The 24561-nt window shown below is 38.6% G+C and overlaps 1 protein-coding gene across 5 annotated transcripts in view; it reads right to left on the reverse strand.

Moving 5' to 3' along the window:
- The window catches only part of LOC135211126 (cyclin-dependent kinase 8-like), a 268054-nt gene that overhangs the window by 100834 nt on the left and 142659 nt on the right, over nt 1-24561 (reverse strand). For all 5 annotated transcript variants that reach the window (XM_064244242.1, XM_064244244.1, XM_064244243.1 and 2 more), the window contains exon 10: nt 23436-23517. In XM_064244242.1, coding sequence (XP_064100312.1) covers nt 23436-23517 — 82 coding nt within the window. The remainder of the gene's footprint in view (nt 1-23435; nt 23518-24561) is intronic.

Below are 24561 nucleotides of genomic sequence, written 5' to 3' on the forward strand. Positions count from 1 at the left end.
AACCTGATCCCTTAACCCTGTCCCTGATTATCCTGCGAATTCTCGTGATTACCACATATTCTTACAATCAAGAAAATGCTCATTCATACTTGTAAAATATTCCTACTTATTTCTATCTTCCCAATTTAAGGGGACCGTCCGCTATGGCGGATGACATGTCAACTTGAAAAAATAAAAAATAAGAGTTATTACTTGTATCTATGCAGAAACATGCTGTGCATGCTTTCCAGAAGTTTCAGCCAATTATTTTCACAAATAATGAAGATATAGCGGTTTTTAAATGATGACGTCATCGTAACTGCGTCGTCTGTATGACTTGAGTTTGACAGAATCGTTTTTGCGTGTTTATTTTTGCATATATACAGCGATTTTTTTAAGATTTTTTCGAAATTCTCATACATCTGGTAGCAATGAAAGGTACTGTGACACTGGGTGAGAAGCGAGCTGCTCTGAGCGGTTATTTATAGGCGAGACTCGGAGAGTGACTCAGTTACGCCACAGACGTCAAAGCAGTTTACATGCACGTAGGCACTTGCGTTTGGTTACTAGCTATTTACGTTGTTTTTATAACTTCTTAGTGAACTTATAGCAATGCCGAAGTTACCTAAGATCAAGAAGGCTACTCAGCAACTATGGCTAGCAAAATTAGCGAAGGCCAGGAGTGTGCTGAAAGAAAAACACGAAAATTCATTGTTATCAGCTGCCCTCATAGTCTCATGTCTCGCTGTCAACATCATTATCTGGTGTCACGCTGAGGGTACTAACACCACTTTTAGGGGTAGGACCACGATCCTTGATGTAGAAATCAACAATAAAAGTACAAATAAAGTAATTCTAATAATGTTGTTTTGACTTTTATAAGAAAAAAGCAAAAATTTACATAGCAAATCTTTGGGAGCTCATAACTCAAAAACATACTTATGCGTATGTCAGTAACCATTACTCGGTTATTTATTATCCAATTTTAGAGAGAAAGATATCATTGGAAAGAGGAATAAAAATTCCATAATTCTGTGTGACAGAATTTTAATTTCTTTTTTTCTTTTTTTTTTAAGAATTTTTTGAGTGACTAAAAAAAAAAAAAAAAATTCATAAAAAAATAAAAAAATTAAAGAATCAAAATTCTGTCACACAGAATTGTTCCGTATATAAAGAAGTTTTTATGGTATGATTTTCAATACAACTGATGTCATATTAGCGGAGAAAACTCTACCAATTTTTTTTTTTAAATCATGATTTTTGCTAATAAAACGAAAAGTTTTTGATCACATGACTTGAAATTTTTATATGATGAAGGTATTATAAATATCTAAAACATGAAAATTATGTATTTTGCATAATAAATAAAAAAATAGACATTATAGCGGATGGTCCCCTTAACTCATCTTTGATGAATTCCCACTTTCTATATTTCCTCTCCCCATAGGAAACATTTAGTTAAATACTTTTCTCAATAGATGGTGGCGTGCATTGTTACTTTTGTGAACTTCCGATGTCAGAAACTGCTCCTCTAAAATTCTCTTATCATTCATAACTTTGAAAAGCATGGCAAAAATACTAAATTTTGAGTGTTGCATAAATCAAAATTTTATTTTCTCTTTACCTCTCTAACATCCAAAGCAATTCTTTATAATATGATTCAAAAACACAGTGAAAACAGTACAATCTATGATTTCAGAGTTAACTCGGGAATGTAAAATAAAAAAAATTATGGACTACATATTAAAAACAATTTTACTAACAATTCAAGATGTGTACAGCCATCCAGAGCGTATCTCATTCATATGTCATGGAGTGACTTTAATAATAAAGTTCTAATGACACTGTCAACTAACACTATAATTGATATCAAAACTTGTGAAGGACTATACTCGAGGGCAAAGCTAACTGAAAGAAGAGAACTAGGAACATTAACCAAACGCTGAAACAAGATGGCTGCATACAAATTCAGAACATACACAACTGGCTAAATGTTACTGTGCATGCCTCTCTGTGCTCTTTTGTAGATAAATTCAGACAAGTGGTCAACCCTAAGTAATCTTACGAATAAACTAACTCGGAGATGGACAAGGATCACTTACACTTCACCCTCCATTTACAAACTCTTGTCAGTTTCGCAGAAGTAGAAACTCTTAAGGAATAGCACCAATAATTTGTTTTGTAATTGAGACCATACCAAACTGGGTCCTAGTTTTCAATATTTTGTAGGGAAGAAGTTGATCAAATCCGATTATCATCAACCCAACACATTAGTTCACCATAACTAGATTATTTGGTAAACTATTGCTAGCACTACTGTAGTTGTTCCAGGTAAAGCATGACATGTACAGAGGCCTATGTGTGTACAAGAGGTGAGGACTTCCTGAATCCTCATAAAGTCGCCAATGCAGACCCATATGAATCTGATATCACATTCTATCATTTTCCACATGCACAACATCATGTTTTTTGAACGAGGTACAAAAATCGGACTTTGACATGCCTTGCTGACACCTTAGAAGTCTACATGCACCCTACTATATAAGTTACCAAGGGACACATCTACCAGAATAGCATAGCTGTTGCTTTCTGTAGGGGAGGGCGCAACAACCATCCATAAAGCCAGCATGGGACCTTGGACTAAAATCAATTCTCTGAACTGACTGGATGTTTGGCTCACCTGGTCAAAAAAGTTATGGAAGGAGATCGTACCTCTGATCTCTTGAACAAAAGATGTTCAATCATCAGAATTCTGGGCATTTTGAATTAAATGAATGAAAGTAAAATCGCTAAGTCAAAAAGGTTTAGATGAAGTCATAGTGTTGGAGACCATAAGGATAAAATAACCAATTCGCTAGGTGATAGGCAGTCCCTCTCTCCTCTTGCTAGAGAGGAAGGAAGGATTTGCATCCACTAAATGCAACCTGTCCCTAAGAGCTGGGTGAACTACATGACTTTATCGAGTATCCACCAGGAAGGAAGGATTTGCATCAACTAAATGCAACCTGTCCCTAAGAGCTGGATGAACTACATGACTTATCGAGTATCCACCACGGGATCCAAGGAAAATGAGTCCAAGGACCTGTGGGTAACGTCCCAAGGAAAAGGAGATTAATGTGATCTCCATGATTACTTTCCATCCTAATAACCAACCAACAGGTTCTTCCTTATGCGATAAACAGACCAATAATCCAGGCCTCGCGAGACCTTGTGTGAAACATACTGATGCCCACCAGGATGTTGTGGGGTATTCTTATCTGATCACATTCTTAGTCAGAGAAATGACCCTTGGACATCATTTCTTGGTCAACTTAAAGCTAACGAATGAGTTGCTGGTATCAGGTTGAAAGACTAGTTACAGAGGCAACACAGACATCATACTATCATAGGTGCCTCAGGGCCATAGGAGTATGGGCCATCCCACCTATCATCTTTGAACATGTAGAATGAGCAGACAGATCAGAACAAAGCCAAACTCAGGAAGTTGAGAAAAGAAAGGCTATGATCCAGTTTCTTCAGAGGCTAAATGAGATTCTGAAGACAATATCAGCTGTCCTTATCTTGTGACTTCATTGAAAAATAAAATGATGTAGATACATTCATCTTTCCATTCAAGTTTGGTGAGGTTACCCACTATACTGAAAGTACTTCTGTCTGTTCATGTACTTGCACTGCTACAGAGGGGATGAAAGGACACTAGACCCTTTTGTGCACCATGGCACTACTGTGGTGTCACTACTATCACAATGAAGAAAGGCTATATCGGATCCTGGGACTCTTGAAAAACGAGAAAGTGTGATAAATTTCCAGCAAAGGGAGTAAAGGTGTTTGTAACCTTGGTCAATCTTCCAAAGAATGAAATTCTCGGGAGAGGGAAGTTTAACCATGGCACTACATTGGTGTTGTTATTAAAGGAGTGCTTATACACATGTACTTAAACTGAGGCTCCTGGAACAGTCTCTTAAGCCACGATATTTATCCTTGAGTCAAGTATCAACTGGAAATTGTAGCAGCAGCAGTAACTACTGTTTGTCTCTCCCAATCCTCACAAAAGTAGTGTAACTACATCATCAAAAGAAATGAAGCTCCTAAACATCACTTCTTGACTGAGTAAGAACCAAGAACAAGTTGTCAGAACTTAGTTCAGAGGAGCTGTTGAAAGCCATACCTGTTCAGATAACAAAACAAAGGTCGCCACCTATTCGTATTTGTTATCCAATCTCTCTCCTCTAGCTAGAGAAAGGAAGGGTTGTTGCTGAAAGATATATTCATGTAGAATAAAAAATACTTTAACAGTAAGGTTACTATCCTCACTTGGGGCCAACCAGTTTCAGCACATGATGGATCCATTTTCTTACTGCCTGTCGGTAGACAAGGAATGGAAAAGCTGGAAAGAATGAGACTGGTCATCTCAATCAATCCCACTTTCATACCATCTTTATAGGTAAGAAGCAAATTACCTTCATGGGAACTGGATGAGCTCCACCATGCTCACCAGAGTTAAGGAAGAAATGTCCAAGCTCTTGTAGGGAACGTCCCTCAGGAAGACGGAGTAAAATTGGTTTGGTGAAGTCAAGAACCTGCATTCATAATCCTATGAACAGACAAACATTCTTGAATGACACGGAGTTTAGTCCTCCTATGTTATTTATTCTTGAGTAGGCATGCCTGGACAGTTCACCTTGCCAAAAGAAATGTATTCTACTAAATTAGAACACTTCTTTCATGAACACTGACCCCAGAGACAGAACTTATCTGTCTTACACCCTTTATCCAGGAATGTCTGGTTGACTGGCTGAGTAGGCTACTGCAAACCCATGCACCTGTGTTGTCAATGGCATGACCACAGACATCAGAGAAGTACTATGATGAGATGCCTATGATGAAACGTTCTTCATATGCCACTACAAACCTGTGCACCTGCACTGACAACAGAAGAGATGTCCTCGCACTGTCAATGAAGGAGATATCCTATGAGGATAAGTGCTAAGTATGCTACTACAAACCTGTGCAACCGCACTGTCAATGGAATGACAGTGGAATGAGCACTGTCAACAAAGATGTCCTATGAGGAAATATCCTATGATGATAAGTAATGAGTAAGCTACCACAAACCTGTGCACCTGCACTGTCAGTGGAATACGAACCATCAGTGGAGGAGATGTCTTATGATGAAAGGACACAAGGACCCATTCATTTGCATTAACTAATGGCATCTCAAATGACATAATCAAGTCTGAGACCAAGGACAGTTTGACATGTTCAGTTCCTAGCCCTGCACTATTTAATTTTGGGTTTAGTTTCAAAGGATACAAGTGAATGCTGCTTTTTGCTTTCCCATATTTGAGAAATTATCATTCTAATCTTGCTTTAGCCTGTTGAAATACAAAGGGGGTGAAATGAGCCCAATGCCAACCATAACATTGTTGGCATTATAAGTTACAAAGAATCAAATAAACTTAGAAAAAGGATGAATTTACAGGGACTGGACACTTTATTTTCTTTTTTCTTTTATGCTATGACCATAAAATTTTAATAACTTACTGAGAACACCACATACATCCAATTAAGCCATGAAACTAAATATAATCAGGGATCCTTGGCTTTGTGACACCATATACTCCCCCCCCCCCCCCCCCCCACACAAAAAAAAAAAAAAAAAAAAAAAAAAAAAAAAAAAAAAAAAAAAGTTATTTAATGCAGCTTCCACAACCCTACTTCCCCTATGCTACTGTTTTGAGTCCATGAAATATATGTTGTCATTCATTTATGGAATATTAATTTTTATATTTTTATTTCTATAAAAAGGATTTTGACGTAGGAAAAATCTATTTCTGGGCGATGGGTTCGTGTTGCCCAGTGAAATAATCCTTAAGTTCATTATTTCTAAGGTAAATGAGCTAACAAATACCAGAGAAAAACAAATTCAAGAAGATGTCAGTATAACTGACTCGCTCACCCAAAATAAAAGAAGGGTGTTGGTATGGTATCTGGGGCGAACTTCTTGCCATTTAGAAATCTCCTACATAAAAATCCCCCATCGAGAGAGCCGACCCACAGGCCGAGGTGGCAACTACTACTACTACGCCCCACGCCACGCCGACCGCCGCGCCTCTGGTGGCCATCCTGAAGTTAGAGGGCAATCTTGGGCGACAGGGCTGGGGCTAGGGGGGGATTTCACTGGGCGACACGAACCCATCGCCCAGAAATAGATTTTTCCTACGTCAAAATCCTTTTTCTGGGCTCAGTTTGTGTCGCTGCGTGAAATAGTGCTAGAGAAATAGCACAAGATTGAAATAAGAAAAGGATCTCAATAAAACTAGAAAATAAAAACATACTAATATAATTTGAGAATAAGATATATACATTAAGTAACATAAAAATCAAAGTGGACTTATGTATAACAAATTAAACTTACAATATTAATAATATTGAACTTATTCTCTTATTGTGAATCACAAAATATATATACAATTACTTATAACAATCTAAATCTTTCCAAGATACATACATAAAGTAAGTGTGGTACCCTAGCATTAAAATAAGGGATCCACACTAAAGAATGTTTTTACAATTACAAGCTGCTGTGGGTGCCCCTAGCAAAAAAATAAGGGACACACCACCAAGCCATAATGATAAGCAGCTAAGGCTAAAAAGGCTATATTATAGAGCATAACGGCAGGTTAGGTGAAATGCTAGTTGAGGCAGGTAGAAAGGAGATCTGGATCTTCAACTACGACTACTGTGCAATGTCAGGGGAAACTATGTTCCCTGCTGCCACTGCTGGAAACTTTAAAGATTCGAAGGACTTTAAATAGTGACGCTTAAAAACTGTCGGCAATTTCCATCCAGTATATTTTTTCAAATCGTCAAAATTCATGTGTTGAAAATAATTAATGGAGGTGGCTACAGCCCTGACATCATGGGGTTTAGGAAATGATTCAGGGTTTGCTTGTTTAATAAAGTAGAGGATCTGTTGTCTAATACCCTTAACTGAGAGAGTGGCACCTTTCTCTCTCATAAAGAGGGGACCCGAAGATGAAGAAGATGTCCTAGACAGAAAGGCTCGTAAGGTCATCACTGGACAAAGAGAAGGGTCTTGTGGGAGAGGGATGACTTTCCAGGGTTCCCATCTCGATAGAGGATCCTCATTTTTAGCTAAGAGCTGCGATCCGAGGAGAGTAAAACTTCTCCTGAGGGGAGGAATTCTATATGCCCGGATCTCTGGATAAAGCCGACAGTTCTGAGATCCTGGCTCCTGAGGCCAGACTTAGCAAAAATAGCGTTTTCCTTAAAGCATTATGAAAGTACATGTAGAGTTGTCAGTGTACGAAGCCAGTTTGAGGACATTATTTAGGAACCATGATACTGAAGTAGGCCTTACTGAAGGCCTAAGTCTAGCACAAGCCTTGGGGAATAGACGTAAAGTAAGAGTTTGTTAAGTCTATTTTAAAACCTAACAGAAAGATTTTCTTTAAGGCCAATTTATTAGTAGTAATAGTGCTAGCTGCTAATCCTTTTTCGAACAAGGACCTGAAAAAGGATATAGCTGAGTTGATTGTCATGGTTGTGGTGTTTGTTTCCTTCAGGAAAGATGCTAACTTTTTTACCGCAGCGTCATACTGTCTTAAGGTTGATTCCCTTTTGTCTGATTCTAGGAAAAGGATATTCTGGGGATCTATACCTGCATCTTTTCTAGCCACAAACTTCATGAAGTCCATAAAGTTAGGGCTTTGAGAATTCCTGAGGAAGCGAACACAGTCCTCAGTTGTACTGACTGAGAGAGTCTGGGATTGGGGATCCGTTGAGGGCGAAGACCCAATTCCAGAAGCAGGGGATACCAGTTGCTCTTTGGCCATTCCGGGGCTACTAGGGCCACCTGCCCCTTGAAAGTCCTGAGTTTGTTCAGAACTTTCAAGAGAAGATACACTGGAGGAAAGATGTAAATCCTCTTCCATTGGTTCCAGTCTAAGGACAGAGCGTCTGTGGCATATGCCAGAGGGTCCAGGTTGGGGGCCACATAGCAAGGGAGCTTGTGGTTCGCTTGGGAGGCGAAAAGATCTACTTGGAGACCTGGAACACTCCGGCGTATCCACTGGAACGATCTGTTGTCTAGAGACCATTCTGATTCCAGGGGAACTGACCGGGACAGAGCGTCTGCTATCACATTCCTTACCCCCGCCAGGTGGGTGGAGGATAGATGCCATTTGTACTTGTCCGCTAGAGAAAAAATGGCTACCATGACATGGTTCACATGTCTTGATTTGGATCCTCCCCTGTTGATGCAGTGTACTACCACTGCACTGTCCGATACTAGTTTTACGTGCGTATCCTTTGGTGGGAGAAGCCTCTTCAGTCAGAAATACTGCCATAGCTTCCAATACATTTATGTGGAGCTGGCGGAACTGCGGAGACCAAGTACCTTGAACTTTTCTGAACTGGGAGTACCCTCCCCAGCCGCTTAATGAAGCGTTTGCGTGAATGGTTAACGCCGGAGGAGGGTATTGAAGAGGAACCGACTTGGACAGGCCTTTCGTCTGTGCCCATGGACGCAAACGATTGCGAAGGATTTGCGGGATTACTGACAACTTGTCCCGAGATTTGACATTTGCTCTTGAGTGCCAAATCCGGTTTATGTCTTTCAGTTTTGCTTTCAGTAAGACGTCCGTCACTGAAGCAAACCGGAGGGAACCTAGGATTCTTTCCTGGTTTCTCCTTGATGCATGTTTGTACTTTAGGAATTGCCTTACTGACTTGGCTATTTCCTTCCTTTTGGTCACCGGAATTGACAGATTGTGGGGGGATAAGTCCCATTGAATGCCTAGCCATTGGAACTGACACTCCGGAGTGAGCCTGAACTTTGTCCTGTTTATCTGGAACCCTAGGTATTCCAGGAACTGAATCACCTTTTTTGTGGCTTCGAGGCATTCCTTGACGGTTGACGCCCAGATCAGCCAATCGACGAGGTACACTACTACCATTATCCCTTGCGACCTTAGTTGTTGGACAACTACTTCCGCCAATTTTGTGAATACCCTGGGGGCTACATTCAGTCCGAAGGGCATCACCTTGAAAGAGAATGCCTGGTCTAGCTTGAAGCCTAGGTAAGGTAGAAAGTGTCTCGCAATTGGGATATGATAGTATGCGTCTGTAAGATCGATAGAGGTGGTGACGGCCCCACGGGGAAGTAAGGTCCGTACCTGCGAGATGGTCAGCATTTTGAACTTGTCACAGCGAATGAATAAGTTTAGCTGGGACAAGTCTAAGATTATTCTTCTTTTTAGTGAGCCTTTCTTTGGCACGCTGAACAAGCGACCTTGAATCTTTAAATGCTTGACTCTCGAAAATACTCCTTTCTGAAGGAGTTCCTCTGCATAATCTGTCAATTCCTCCAATGGAAGTTGAAGGAATGGCCTGGATGGAGGGGGACCTTCGATCCAACTCCAACCCAGACCCTTTGACACAATACTCTGTGCCCATTTGCTGAACCCCCACCTGTGCCGGAAGAGGAACAGCCTCCCTCCTACCTTGGAGATCTCACTGTTGTTGTGTGGGGTGAGCTCCTCGCCCGCCACGGAAGTGCTTCCCTCTGTTGATGGTCCTTCCTGCGCCCTTTGGCAAAAGTTGCCTCTGGCCCTGCTTCCCCTAGCAAACCGGTTGAAGGTTTGGAAAGTCTGGCCTTCAAACACGGGGTTGAACGCTGGGGGAAACCGCGTAAGAGGTAGAGGGCTGAGCTTGAGGAGAAAGCAAAAGGATCGGCTGGTTTTGTCCTTTCGATGTAGCCGGCTGCCCTATCTGGGTGACCGGGACTGCCTGGACGAAGTGCTGCTGCTTCTTCTGGTATGGTTGGAACCGCTTATTCTTCTTCAGTTTCTTCCCTGAAGAAGAACTCTCAGGCTTCCTCTTGGCTGAGAGGCCCCAACGATCTCTGAGACTCTGGCTAAGTCTCGTCGCTTCGTTCTGGACCTCTTTAACTGCCGACTCCGGGAAGAAGTCCGCCCCCCAGATGTTAGATGAAAGCAACTTATTTGGCTCATGCCGAATAGTTGCTTCCTGGAGGACGTGTTTCCGGCAATTAATTCTTGCCACGACAAACTCATACAAGTCTACTTGGACTGTATGAGTTTGTGACTTTGCCAAAAGCTTGAAGAGCGGTTCTGATCCGTAAGTCAGGGCGGCCACTTCGGTCAAGACCATGGTGTTCAAGGTTCTTCCCAGCCTAGACCTTGCCTCAAACTCCGCCTGGATGAGGTTGTCTGGTAGCCTTGGTAATTTTTCACTGAACTGGTCCATGGTGCAGTCCGGCTTAAATTTACCTACAGTGAAGGTGGCCGGAAGGTTCTCCCAAAGTTCACCAAACGAAGGGAGAAGAGGAGACGTGGGGTCTGCTTCCCTGAGTTGTGGTAAAGGTTCACCCTTCATACCCGCCTGTATAGTGGCTTCCGCTATCTTCGTCAGGAAGGGGAGTGGTGCCTCCTCCTCTGTGGTGAAGATTGTAAAGGGACTTTTAAATGCTTGGAGCCTGGTATTGATACAATCCCAGTCCTCCAAGCAGTGAAGCCACTCCCTTTGAGCATGGTCCCGGCTATACAGGACCATCTCCTTTGGGATCTTGTCCTCCCTATTCAGTGCCGTCTCCGTCAACCTGGCATATCCCATGAAAGGAGGCTGTAAGTCTGCGGGGTGGAATTGAAGACTTCAATCCTTCGAGTTCCGCATTCCAAATAGAAATCAGCCCATCCTTAAAGGGAGCATAAGCTGCTATCCTCCAAGGATTGCTCATGGAGAAAGCAGGAAGAGTCTCGTATGCTGGGAGTTGGGCTTGGCCGGCACCTACTACCGGGGAATCAGCCTGTGGGACTTGATTTAAACCTGTTAGAAGGTTCTCTTGGGTGGACATTCTATCAGATAGTTGGGCAAACATCTGTTCCACCTTCGAGCTAAGAGAACCTACCAAGTCCCCTACCTGCTGCATCATACCTGCGGAAAATGCAGCAGGATCAAAAGCACTAGCCGCCATTACCCCTGCCGAGGCCACCGGAGGGGTTCCGACGGTAGCGGGAGAAGTCACAGACCCGGCGGGAGTACGGGACCTTTCCCTGGAGATTTTACTCCTAGACCCTCTTGGGACTGAAGCAGAGGAAGAAGAGGCCTTCACTTTCTCTGCTCCGGGGTGAGAAGCCGGAGACTTACAAGATGAAGAAGACGATGACGTCTTTTTAGTCGATGTCTTCTTCAGGGTCTTCTGCTCTCTGTGTCCCTTTCAACTTCGGGATCACAGAAGCAGCGGAGGCACTATGTGGGATCTCAGAACCCGTAAAGCCCTGGAAGGACGAAGTGGAAGGAACAGGAGATGAAGATCCAGAAGCACCCAAAGGGAGCCCTTGGGTGCCCAACGAACCTACCTCAACTAGCAAATCATCTACTCCTACCGTCATTGGCTCTACGTTAATATCTAACGTTGCCACTTCCGCCACGATGTCCTGCCCAGAACCTTCTGTAAAGGCTTGATCCACCTGCTCTTGAATCGCCGCTATCGTCGGAGCTGCCACGGCGGGGTCTACGTACCCCATCGACTTCCCTCCTGGAAAAACCAGGACAGCCATCTTCTTCTCAAGGATGTAGGGCTGTCCTTTGGCTGCGTTTTTCCCAAAGCTGCCAACCCAGGCTTTCAGGGTCGCCAACGCCACTTCCTTCACTGCGGCAGCCTGAAAGAGAGGGTCATTGCAGTCCACATAGGAAGTCTAAAGGTATTCCTTACCGACTAGACTATAACAGAAAGCTTAAGACTAAGTACTATATATATCAGAGCCTATATGTCATGTAGGAAACTTGATACCCATATGTACTTACTCCGTCCAAAAACTGGTTCACCAGCTCGTAACATATCGAGCAAGCCTCATGAAACCAAACCAGGTAGTCTCCGTGGGGGGTGGCACAGGGGGCATGAGTCCGGCAGACCTCATGCCCGCAGGGATCTTGGAGCACGGCATTACAGCCGGGCTCTTGGCAGTTGGTAGCCTGTAAGTGGAAAGATACATGAATATCTGAATTACACTCACAGGGCTACTCCAATGCTCCGTTGCATGCCGGAGTATATATAAATATAGGCATAATCCCCCCTGAATTCCTTATGGACTAAGGTGTGACAAACTATTAAAAGAGAGACTCCGGTGTACACCGGAGGAGGGAAATTTCTCCAAACCATAAGCATATAACTTATAGTTTCACAAGAGAAAAATCACACCGGAGAACAGGGGAGGATGCCGTATGCTTAAGCTAGACAGCTTAAACTACAAAGTTATACACTACAAATTATACTTAAATTTTTGGAGTTGTAGCTCAGGTGTATGAAAATACTCCTCCCTCCATTGACCGGAAGAGTGCCCTAGTAAGAGCAATTACCGGAGAACGAAGGTAGGAACAACAGATAGGGAAAGCTATATGACCCACTGAAATCACGTCCACTCCGGTGGGCGGCGGAGCCCGCCACCCTCTCCGACAACCGAAGGTACACCGGGGTAAGGGAGCCAGCGCACCGTCCGAAGCGAGGAGGCAAAACAACAAGGAGGGAGAGAAATCAGACGAAAGGTACTCCGGGGAAGACCGGAGCAACCGGAGAGGGGGTGGCCAACCCCCAACACCGACCACGCCGGAGTTCACCCCGAGCACGAGGGAGATAAGTGGTCCCCCAGTCAAACAGGCTGTCCAAACTCCCTTACTCCCTATGCGTGGGAGAGAGGGGGAGCAATGCCCGGATGAAGCCAGAGGCTGAGAGCGAGCTAGGACAGATCCCTCCCTTCTACTCTATGGGCGAGAGAAGAAGGGGGGGAAGACTGGGGAAGGGTGTCCAGGGTACACGCGATCGAAAGTGGACCACGACATGAAAAGCAACACAACCGACCGTGTCGATAACACGTGTACACAAGGGTCATAACGAGAGCAACAAAACTGTATAAGAAATGATGCAACAAAACTGCTAAAAAAGCGGTACACGTGATCCTATGGGGCAGGAACACGCGTAACCAATGACCTTTGTAACCAAAGAACTGGACGCCCTAACGCTAACCCAACAATAAAGAATAAAAAAACATTTACATCGAAATATGAAAGAGGGGGAAAAAACATGAGTGAGAGAAAAAGAAGAGTCCAGGAGGGAACGGCTGGTTCCGAAGAAGACAGCCTACCACTCAGAGCTAACCTTAGCCGATGAAGAGCAATGGCTAGGGTCAGGACAATAAAGAGGAAATCACTCAAATGCCTACAACTAGATAAAGAAAACATGCATGCATGAACGAAACCTAGGGGTAGGCTACGAATCCCCAATACGATGTAAAATGTAAATGTAATTAAGAATAATATGCGTGTCACATAATAAAAAGACTAGAGTAGCAGATGATCAAAATCCTTAAAGGTTAAGCAACGAAAGATTTCGAGGTATGGGAGACCGAGAAACCTAATGAAACACGAGGCGAGCCATGGCCGCCATGCGCCAGACAAGGAGGCCTTAATTCGTACCTAAAAAACGGTAAATACAGGCTCCTGGCTGAAAAACTAAATCCAAACCTTTTCAGGGTACTAAACTTAGCTGCTGTGATAGCTGAAAGTTCCATGATAAGGGTAAATCCACAGGAAATCTCACAAAACACAGAGCAAAGAAAATCATGTGTAGCTCCTAGTCGGCTAACTGAAAGGATGGCCACCAGAGGCGCGGCGGTCGGCGTGGCGTGGGGCGTAGTAGTAGTAGTTGCCGCCTCGGCCTGTGGGTCGGCTCTCTCGATGGGGGATTTTGATGTAGATTTCTAAATGGCAAGAAGTTCGTGGTAGTGGTCTCACTCGCCCCAGATACCATACCGACACCCTTCTTTTATTTTGGGTGAGCGAGTCAGTTATACTGACATCTTGCATTTGTTTTTCTCTGGTATTTGTTAGCTCATTTACCTTAGAAATAATGAACTTAAGGATTATTTCACGCAGCGACACGAACTGAGCCCAGAAATGCCCTTCAAAAACACGACAACAAATTCTAAAATTTCAAGACATCAAAAATACTGTATGTAACTATGTAACTGACAGGTCTACTAGTCTCAACAAGTTATCAGGAATTTGACTGAAATTGGTAAAGTAATAATGGACAAGTATTGTTTTAACGGTAGATGACTTACATTTTCAGATACATATGTCCTTTCAAAGTTTTGACTTACATTCAGTGGAAACATAAATAAGTATAATGGTGTAAATGTTATGCCTGTAATGTTTACTTATAGGTATTACCAATACAAAACTTTAATAATCATTCATATTTAATCAAAAGTAATGATCCCTAGACACATTATTTCAAGCTGTCAGGAAGAAAGTTACTTTCAAAAGAGAGGGTTTCATAGCTGCTCAAGCTATACATTGTAACCATGTTTTCTTCTAAACAGCTCCTTGTATTCTAGTTTTCTCTTAACTATTAAATCAATTTTTTTTAATCTTTTAAATTCCATTTCATGAATTTTTTCTTTCTAATATTCATTTCTCCTTGATTTTTCAGAGTTAAGAACATATGATCTTCAGCTAAAAAACCTGTAACAAATCATTTAACTTTTTGTTGCAAACTGAAGCTCATTCATGTTTCCTCTCTAAATCATATTTACTGGAGTCTACTTCTAAACAAATTATTCTACTCCATTATAATAAAAGATATTGCACTAACTACATATTATGCACCACTGGTTCAAGTTTATTTCAATTAAGATTAGAAAATACAGACAGCCCTTGGTTAGCGTTGTTATCGGTTAGCGGCACTTCAGTTTTACAACGCTTGTTCAATACTCTCGTAACTGGGTTTTACCCTCCATACGGTTTATAGCACCGCTGTCTGGTTGTCGGTGGCTTAGGCTAAGTACTGAGACTGCCTCATAAAATAGAAACAACTATTATGCATCTTTTCCTTGGCTCTTTTAAAAAGATATCCTTTACTTCGCTGTATCCAATAATACTGTATGTAGTCTTATATTACCATTGTATCATAAAATATGCAAGCAAACCAATCATGTTTTGGTCTGGAAAAATCAGCTGAGGGCAGAGGTAAGATTATTTTGGTGCATTTAATTCAATTCAGTGATTTTCTTGCTTCTATTCAGCATAAATTAATCTATAGCAACTCTATTCCTATTCATGTGTGACAAGGTTATTTTTCTTTATATGAAGTGTTTTAAAGTTGAAAATTGACTTAAATACATGAACTAGACTTAGTTATTTTCTTCATTAATAATAGATGGCGTTGTTGTCTGGTTATCGGTACATATTTCGGTACTTGCCGAAGCACCGAAAGACCCTTATAAAATACAAACATAATGAATATGTATGTTTTCCTTGGCTCTTTTAAAAAGTTATGCTTTACTTCACTGTATCTAATAATACTGTATGTAGTCTCATATTACTATCATAAAATACAAACAAATGATCTATGTCTTGGTTTGGAAATATCAGCTGAGGGCAGAGGCAGGGTTATTTTGCCCTATTTAACTCGATTCAGAGCAATTTTCTTGCTTCTATCTAGTGTAGATAGATCTCTGGAAACTATTTATATGGGACAAAATTATTATATAGTGCTTTAAAGTTGTACTATGACTTAAATACACCTGGTTGTGAATTTAATTGTTATTTTTTTTTTAATAGATTGTGTCGGGAGCAATTTTTGTGTGAAAAACAGTTCCATTCCTTCTCTTCGTTCTACTATTCCATAATAATAAGAGATTTACGTATTTATCTTTTATCGGTGTGAAAACGGTAAAATGTGTTCTTTCATGACCAATATTTTATATTAAAATACTTTTTCTCTTCTATCAATTGTGGTCGAGCTTCATCCATGTTGCTGATACACGATAATTTATAGTCATTACCAATGTGAACTTTTTTTTTTTCAGGTTCAGCTACAGCTGCAGTTTAAATTTAGCAGTACTACATTGCTTGCCAATATTTTCTCCATAGCAAATAAAGGTATAATGAAAAATATTCAAGTCCTGTTCTTCTTAATTAACATCATTTGCAACATAACTACAGAAATTTTTTACTATCGTATGATGGCTAAAATGCAAGCAAAACATTGTTGTTATCAGCTGGTTCGGTTGTTTTCATTCTTTTCTGTATGGCTGTAGCAATAAAGCAACGATCATAACACTACTAACAATACTTTTATCATTCTCTTTTGCTTTGTTAACTTATTTAACTAGAAGATAGGATAAATAAAGAGATGGAGGAAACATTAGCAGGTCTCTCTCTCTCTTTCTCTCTCATGGAAATGAAATTCCATATTTTCATTAGAGAGTTAATACATATTCGGGCAAACTATGTGGCCAAAACACTGTCAAGGCATCGTTAACAAGTCTAGGTCACCGTAAAGGGGATTGTGGCGCCCATAGACTTTTGAATTTCAGTTAGTGTTGCTTTTTGCTTCCCCCAGGAACAGAACCCCTCTCGTTAACCAAGGACTGCCTGTACAGCTTAATCATAATCATAAAACTAAGACAAATTCTGATAAAATACTTTGTAATATAAAGATTTATGAATGTCCTACATAACTAAAATAAATTCTCATGAAAAAAAAAAAAAAAAAAAAAGTCTAAATTTCATTATTTTTCAGCCAACTGTTCCACTAGGGATTTTAAGGATATTTACACATGATGGTATACCCAGCCATTTAAAGGTGTCAACATGTATGTTGAACTTTTTCTCTATAAATACTAACTGCAGCATGGATTGCACATTGCATGGCACGTTATACGATTTATAAAAATGTCTTTGCTGTGGCTGCTTGGGGTAGCTGATTTACTTCCTTTTACTTTTACTTTTCATGTATTCCTGTTGATTCTTTCAAACATGTTAAAATTCTCTATCTTGAAATTGTTTCAGTTTTCACTTTTCACCTTAGAAAAAAGCTATGGGTCCAGCAAGTCTAAATGTGCTGCATGGTAAACCCTCCAAATGCCAAATTATTTTACCATTTGTCCAAATCATTAATCCTTATGGTATATATGACCTAGCACCAGCTTTCCTGACATATGAATGAAAACAACTATAGTGTACTGTAGAACAAGTTAGTCCTTATATTATAGATATACTGATAATCAAAGCATTAAACCATCATTTGCATATATCCCAAGAGAACTTAAAGCCAATCAAGCATCATATGGTCAAATTCTACCAGAGATAAATTCAGGTAGTGACTTCAATGGCAATTCAAAAACCAGGATGCTAATAAACTCATACAAACAACACAGTCACAACACTTTTCAAGATAAAGAACCACGAACAGACCCATTAATAACTAACAAATTATAAAGACGTCCATGATAGTTACTCAATGGCCATAAGAATTTTCTAACTTATTTGCAAAAAGTTCAATTAATGTGCTTATTAATAAGAAACCTAAGAGAAAAAAAAACTTACCTGATAAAATGATTAGCAATATATACCTCCTAGTGCCATTTTAGCTAATTCTGATAAGTCATTTTTGACTGGCACCTTTCTGTAGCAGATCCAAACTGAAAGGACTTTGCTATTTGTTTGACTTAGAACTATTTAAGGAATGAACTTGATTAAAATTGATAATAATTTGCTCTGCACATCAATATAAATATATGGAAATACAGCCAAACCACAAGTCTTCATCAGCTGCTTATAATGTTGACTCATGGTGTTTTTTGAGTAAACACGCACAGAGATTTGGTACGCTTGTGATTTGAGCTCAATATGTATAGAGTACAAAACTTGACTTGAATTGGTATGAAATATGTATGAGAAATTTTTTTTAACATCTGAAAGAACTTCAAATACGTTATTATCCAAAACAATTACGTAGTTTCAAAAGTGTTTTTAAAAAAATTAGCTCTATGCATACACAGCTCATCAAAATGAACAAAGTTAAGTATTTTGCCCATCAAGTAGCATTTCTTCTATGGTAAATGTTCCTAATAAAAGTTGGACTAAAATCACTGTCATACCCCTAAATCAAAGATGACTGTAAAATTATTCCCGCTGCTTCACAGCTATTTTACACTCATACACAAAATTTTCACCATCTGAATTTCAGCCATCTTTACATAAACAGCCATTCACCTCTACCTGTGTACAACCTTAAACTTCCTGGATACCCTACATCATTAGCCTAACATTTTGCAGGTTTCGCTCTTTTCCTAACAAAATTATAACAGACCATACAGCCTTTATGTATCCAGTTTCTATTTAATTCAATCTGCATTCTAAGTATTTTGTTCTTTCTCAAACTTCTGAAACAAACCCTCTAAACCAAGCTGTCATTACTCCCTTATTCAATTAAACCCTTTCAACACACCTTCCTTAAAGTAATAATCTATAGTATTTTATATGCAAAATACAGTTGTGAAAACATTAAAACATATGAAAAATGAAAAACTAAATTTACTTATCTTTCACATTGTACAATATGTACCATGTGAAATGATTTTGTGTAAATTTTAAATATTCAGAAGTTTTCAATAAACTTTCTCTATTCCCACTTCTTTCAGCTTAAGTATTCTTTTTGCACAAAAAAAAAAAAAAAATTAAATCTAACATTTAAAGAAGTAAGAATGAAAATCAAGCAGAAATTCATGCGGTGCTAATGTTTACAACGGGCAATCTTGTTGAGGCTTGGTTACATAAAACGTCAGTGGTTTCATGCAAAATGTGCCTGATAATATACATAAAAAAATAATAATGATACTGGATACCTTAACATAAACCACCGAACACCATATAATTATACACAAGCCCCAGTTTAGTATATAAAACAAAAATGTAATTTGCAACTTGGCTGATATTTGAAGTTACATTATTCAATTTATCAAACAATAATAGAAACCTTCATTAAATATCTAAAGCCTCCTAAAATTTCAGGGGAAATCTTACCCAATACCACAATGTAAACCATTAGGCCTTGGTATTCCAGCCAGACATTTTTTAAAAATTTGGCATCACTTTGGTTGTTTTCTATTTTGAACACTATAATAAAAGGTCCTGAGCTTCAAAATGACACTAAATTATCTACAGCAAAATAAAATTCAACATGGGCAATGAAAGAAAATACATTGTTAACTCTACAAATGGCCAGTGTGTGCTTCCTATAAAATATTTTACATTCCCCACAATCTTAACTGGTTTATGGAAACAAATGTTAAAATTCAGTGCCAACCTTGCCACTAGAATTCACAGCTTAAAGCACAGTCCTGTCATGTCTCACACATTTTAAACATTACTTTCCAAACATTTCTCAGATACAGCTGCATATCATAACATACTATGGATTCTATCCTTCTACAGAACTCCAAGTTTCTCTTTTGTTAAGAAGCATATAACCGATGAACACTGCTATCCTTAATCTGTACTTCCTCTGCGAACACCATCAAAATATATTCCCAAGGTTCATCAAAAGCAGATAAATTAACAAATACCTTAAAAAATGAAATACAATAAATCCTCTACATACAAACCTTCAACTTACAAACTTTCAAAGAAATGAGCGGCAGTGTCAATTTGTTTCGAACTTGTTTAAGTAAGTGCAAAATTCAAACTTGTGATTAAATTTCAAAATCTGGTGACAGTATGTAAAGTTAGTTCATGTCTCTGCCATTTATGTTGGAGCCCATGCTTTGTGTAAACAATTGTTAAAATGCACACATAATTGAATGAATAATACAAAAACTTTTTTTCAAAGTATTTTCTTAAACTTTTTTCAAAGTATTTTCTTACAACTTCTAGCTAATTTACAAAATATCTCTATAAATGTAAGCAATATGTGTATATTCTTGACAGCTTGATAGCAGTCAACGCAAGATCATCTGACCGAAACAATGGAAATAAAAAATGAATTTGTAGGTTGTTAAACTGCACCAAAAATTACTTATAAAAATACATTAGCTTTTCACTTGGTTCTTATTTGGATATTAGGCTTTGTACGATAAGCATATCCACATAATGTAAAGAAAGTGAACTCCTTTCTGTTCATGGTTCTGGATTCGCAGATTTTTCAGTGGAACGTATATCTACGTTTTGGAGTAAATTCGCCTATTCATAGAATTTTTCATAGAAATATTCACTAATTACTGTATTTTCATATAATTTTTGTGACTATTTTTAGGATAAAAGTATTAAAATAATATAAGCATTTTTAGCATTTTAGAGGGGGTCTTTAGTGTTTGAACTATTAAAATAGGACAGTTATAAGCATTTTTTGAGGAGTGTCAAGTATTCATAGATTTTAGCGATTGACAGGGATAGGTTTTAGACCCGCCCCTGGAAAATGACAAATCCATGGAAATGCAAAATCTCCTTTAAAAATACCTATACAACTGCTTATAATTGCCAATTATCATGTACTCTTTAAACTAAAATGTCCATAACTGCCTATTTTAACAGTTCACTGCATAATTTAATATTCAAACAAAAACATACCTTAAATTTTCATATAAAACAATTTCATATTTCAAACAAAAATACACCCCAAAACACAGTCAGACTACCCTCCTATCTTACTCTTAAGTATATATACCCGTTAACTGCATATAACAATGATTTAATAATTTTTAAATGTTAATATTAGCATAAACAACCAAATTATTCATAAAATGTTTAATCCAAATTAAATAAATTTTTAATAAAAATCAAATACAACTATCTTATATAACATCTGCCCACTAATCAAGTTACCCTTGTATACATAAGCACAGCCGTTTTCTCTCATAGTAAGTAATGAAGTCATCCCGTTTTCCTTTTCCATTAGTAAAAAAAATTCCTCTTACTAATATATTAAATATTTTTCATCTCTCTCTCTCTCTCTCTCTCTCTCTCTCTCTCTCTCTCTCTCTCTCTCTCTCTCTCTCTCTCTCACACATTGAGATAAGAGAGTGATTGATTTTTTATGCATGTAAGTTTGTTTTGTACGATATAGTTTTATGGATAACCATGACATTACTTCGTCATTCCTTTTGTATGTTTTCCATTCTATAATTATGGCTTTTTGCATTTAGATAAAAGCAGACTGGAAAATAAAATTATAAAAATAGCAAATATTTTAGATATTGTACAAAATGCTCTACTATCCATAAATACTTTGCAGTAAAATAATTTCAAATTCATTTTACATTAACCCTTAGAGAGAGAGAGAGAGAGAGAGAGAGAGAGAGAGAGAGAGAGAGAGAGAGAGAGAGAGAGAGAGAGATATCCTGTTAAGCTCATTCTGGGGCCACAAGATGAGCTTAACACCTTATGATTTGTATTAAAGATTTATTTAATATGTATAAAACATTTTACATATATTTTGCTGTGTTTTCATTACTATTAATATTTGAAAATTAGTAAATAATTTTGCATCATAAAAATTTAGTCATGAAAATAAAATGAAAATACAGTAATTAGTGAATATTGCTTTATGGAAATATTTGCGAATTGGTGAAAGTTCCTGTGTAATAGTGCGATATGTTCCACAAAAATCCTCGATAAGGTGAAGAGTGAAAACATGAAGCACGATAAGTGGGGGTCCACTCTGTGTGTGTGTGTGTGTGTGTGTGTGTGTGTGTGTGTGTGTGTGTGTGTGTGTGTGTGTGTGTGTGTGTGTGTGTAAATTCATTTATATTTTTCCAAGGAATGCAAACCAGAGCCGTTTATTTGGGTATATCTTTCAGTGGAAGCTGGAAACCAGAAAAACTTAGTAACAAGGTGGTTAGCAGGTGTAGATGGGTGGTACTCTTCACCAATTGCACTCATTTTTCCTATGGCAACAGGGACTCAACAGGGTAGTTGAGCTGGCACTAAATATAAAAGTTCTGTTTTGACTACCTAGTAAACATACAAAATTTATTCAAAATATGCTTTGTTCATATAGGAATACACACCATCACCTTTAATGTAAGAGACTGGCTCGTAGGTGGGACGTTAGTCCCCTTCAAATGACTGAAATTGAGAACCAACACAAAATTGCCATGATCCTGGTTGCCTTGCAAGCAAAGGAGGTCATTGGCTCCTGATTCTCCTACTGGTTTGGCAAAATAGTTAGCCCATGTTAGTAGGGCCCTGGGCCTGAGTGCCCCTTCTAAGACAAGGTGTTACTTAAACGAGGATTCATTCAGAGAACCATGTCTCCCCTAGGAGACTCCCAGATTCCCATGTCAGAAAGTAATTTGATCCTAGTACAACCCAGAACTGGGTGCCAAACAAAATTTTACTTCGTACCTCTCCACTTTGTTATAAACGAGAGGATGAGGGAGAAGCCTCCAAAGTCATCAACTGGGAGTGGAATACTGGATTACTGCAACCATAAAATCCTTTTCCAATAAAGCAGGCAACAAGGCTGAGATCACAGTAACCATCAGTAACTACCCCACAATATTGTGATGGCTTTCTTCCTCTGTCACGTTAAATTAGGTAGGCCACGACAGAGATTGCTTGGCAGGCCAAGCTCTCGCAGGAACTCCCATGTTAATAAACAGTCTTAGGGAGACCTGAAAATCAATACTATTAGTATAAGTGTGTAAGTCACAGAATGACTATGAAACTCTTCTTCAGAAGCACCTACATCCCTGGCAAATCTCAGACAATAAATTTCTAGCAATGAGAAGTCTATAATAGGAAATTCTACAACAGCAAATAACTATAGAAGCAAAGTCATTACCAGAGAAATAAAGAGCCTACAAAGGCAGCCATGTCTCAGCAAACAATGGCATTCAACTTCTTATCACATAAGGTAATCAGTGCAGCAGTTCCCTAATGCAGTCACAATAGTGAATATGATAGTCTGTAAATATGGGTTACTGCTTCAAGTATGCCCTATCTCCACCTGTTAAACCACCTTGTTACCAAATTTCAATCAGTTTTTAGCTTGTGCTAAAAGATACTCTCATACAACAGGCAATGGTTTGCAAATGTATTAATATTGTACACAAATATCTGTGTATAGTATGTACTTTTTCCACTGCAACTAAACTTGCAATCTGTAAGGAAAATTACATAATTGAAAATGTATATCATTCATAAAATCATTTAGAAAAACTAATCAGATCAGCAGTAAATAAAAACGTCTTCTACAATGGCCATAATAATGTGCAGTATACTCAATCACCCAACAACATTAAGAATGACAGGTTGTATATTGTACAAAAAAAATTCCATCTTCTACTGAATGCAGCCTTGTGTAAACAATGTGCCTTAAAGCAACTGAATGCAAGTAAGCAATAAAACACATACCCTTGTAATAAACTAGGCAAGTTATGCAAAAGACCTAACAGTTAACTTATGTGAAATAAACAAAAAATTACTGTTACTTACACGTCTGAATAATAAAAAATTCAGAGATGGTCAACTGAGCCTTAAGAAACACAATGGTTTTTCAAACAGCAGGGCCATTGGAATTTTAATCCCAGTAGCTGCAGAATATATAACCTGAATGGGTATCTCACCTTATTTTCCGATTTGTCGTCCTGTTCTTCATCAGACAAGAACTCACGTTTTGGGTAGGGAATGGGACCACCAGCAAAGACACTGAAAAAAAATTTAATTTCAATATTAAAATATACAGTACTGGGAATCATTAAGGCAACCTTACTTGCATGAATGAAACTAAGAAACAAATTAACCCTTAAACGCCGAAGAGGTGTTTCGGAGTGAGCGTGGAAGCGGAAAAAATATTTTTTTCAAAAAATCACAGCGCGCTTAGTTTTCAAGATTAAGAGTTCATTTTTAGCTCCTTTTTTTCTCATTGGCTGAAGTTTAGTATGCAACCATCAGAAATGAAAAACATTATCATTATCATATATAAATAATGTGATAAATGATAGCGCAAAAACAAAATTTCATATATAATTGTATTCAAATCTCACTGTGCGCAAAACGGTTAAAGGTAACAAGTTACTTTTTTTTTCGTTGTAATGTACACTAAATTGCAATCATTTTGGTATATAACACATTGTAAAATGATAAAAGCAACACAGAGAAAATATTATCACTAAATAATGCATGAATTCGTAACGTGCGGACGTAAACACATTTTTTTTTTTTTTCAAAAATTCACCATAAATCTAAATATTGTCCTAGAGACTTCCAATTTCTTTCAAAATGAAGACAAATGAGTGAATATTACTATACTGTAAGAGTATTAGCTTACAATTGCAGTTTTTGACAATATCTGACGAGTGAAAGTTGACCGAATGTCGAATTTTTTAATGTATTTTTTTATATGCAATTATTTCGGAAATTAGAAAAGCTACAACCTTCAAATATTTTTCGTTTTATTCTACATGAAATTGCGCACATTTTCATATATAAAACTCTATGAAATGCCCAATATGAAATGGAGCAAATATTCCGAGAATGGGCGGAGAATCCGCGCACGGAGGGAAGGAAAGTTTTTTTTTTTTTTAAATTCACCATAAATCTAAATATTTTGCTAGAGACTTCGAATTTGTTTCATGATTAAGATAAATGACTGAATATTACTAGACTGTAAGAGTTTTAACTTGCAATTGCGTTTTTCGACCATTTCGGTAGAGTCAAAGTTGACCGAACGTGGTTTTTTTCTATTTATCG

The sequence above is a fragment of the Macrobrachium nipponense genome, chromosome 4 (genome assembly GCF_015104395.2).
Source record: "Macrobrachium nipponense isolate FS-2020 chromosome 4, ASM1510439v2, whole genome shotgun sequence".
NCBI classification, from domain to species: domain Eukaryota; kingdom Metazoa; phylum Arthropoda; class Malacostraca; order Decapoda; family Palaemonidae; genus Macrobrachium; species Macrobrachium nipponense.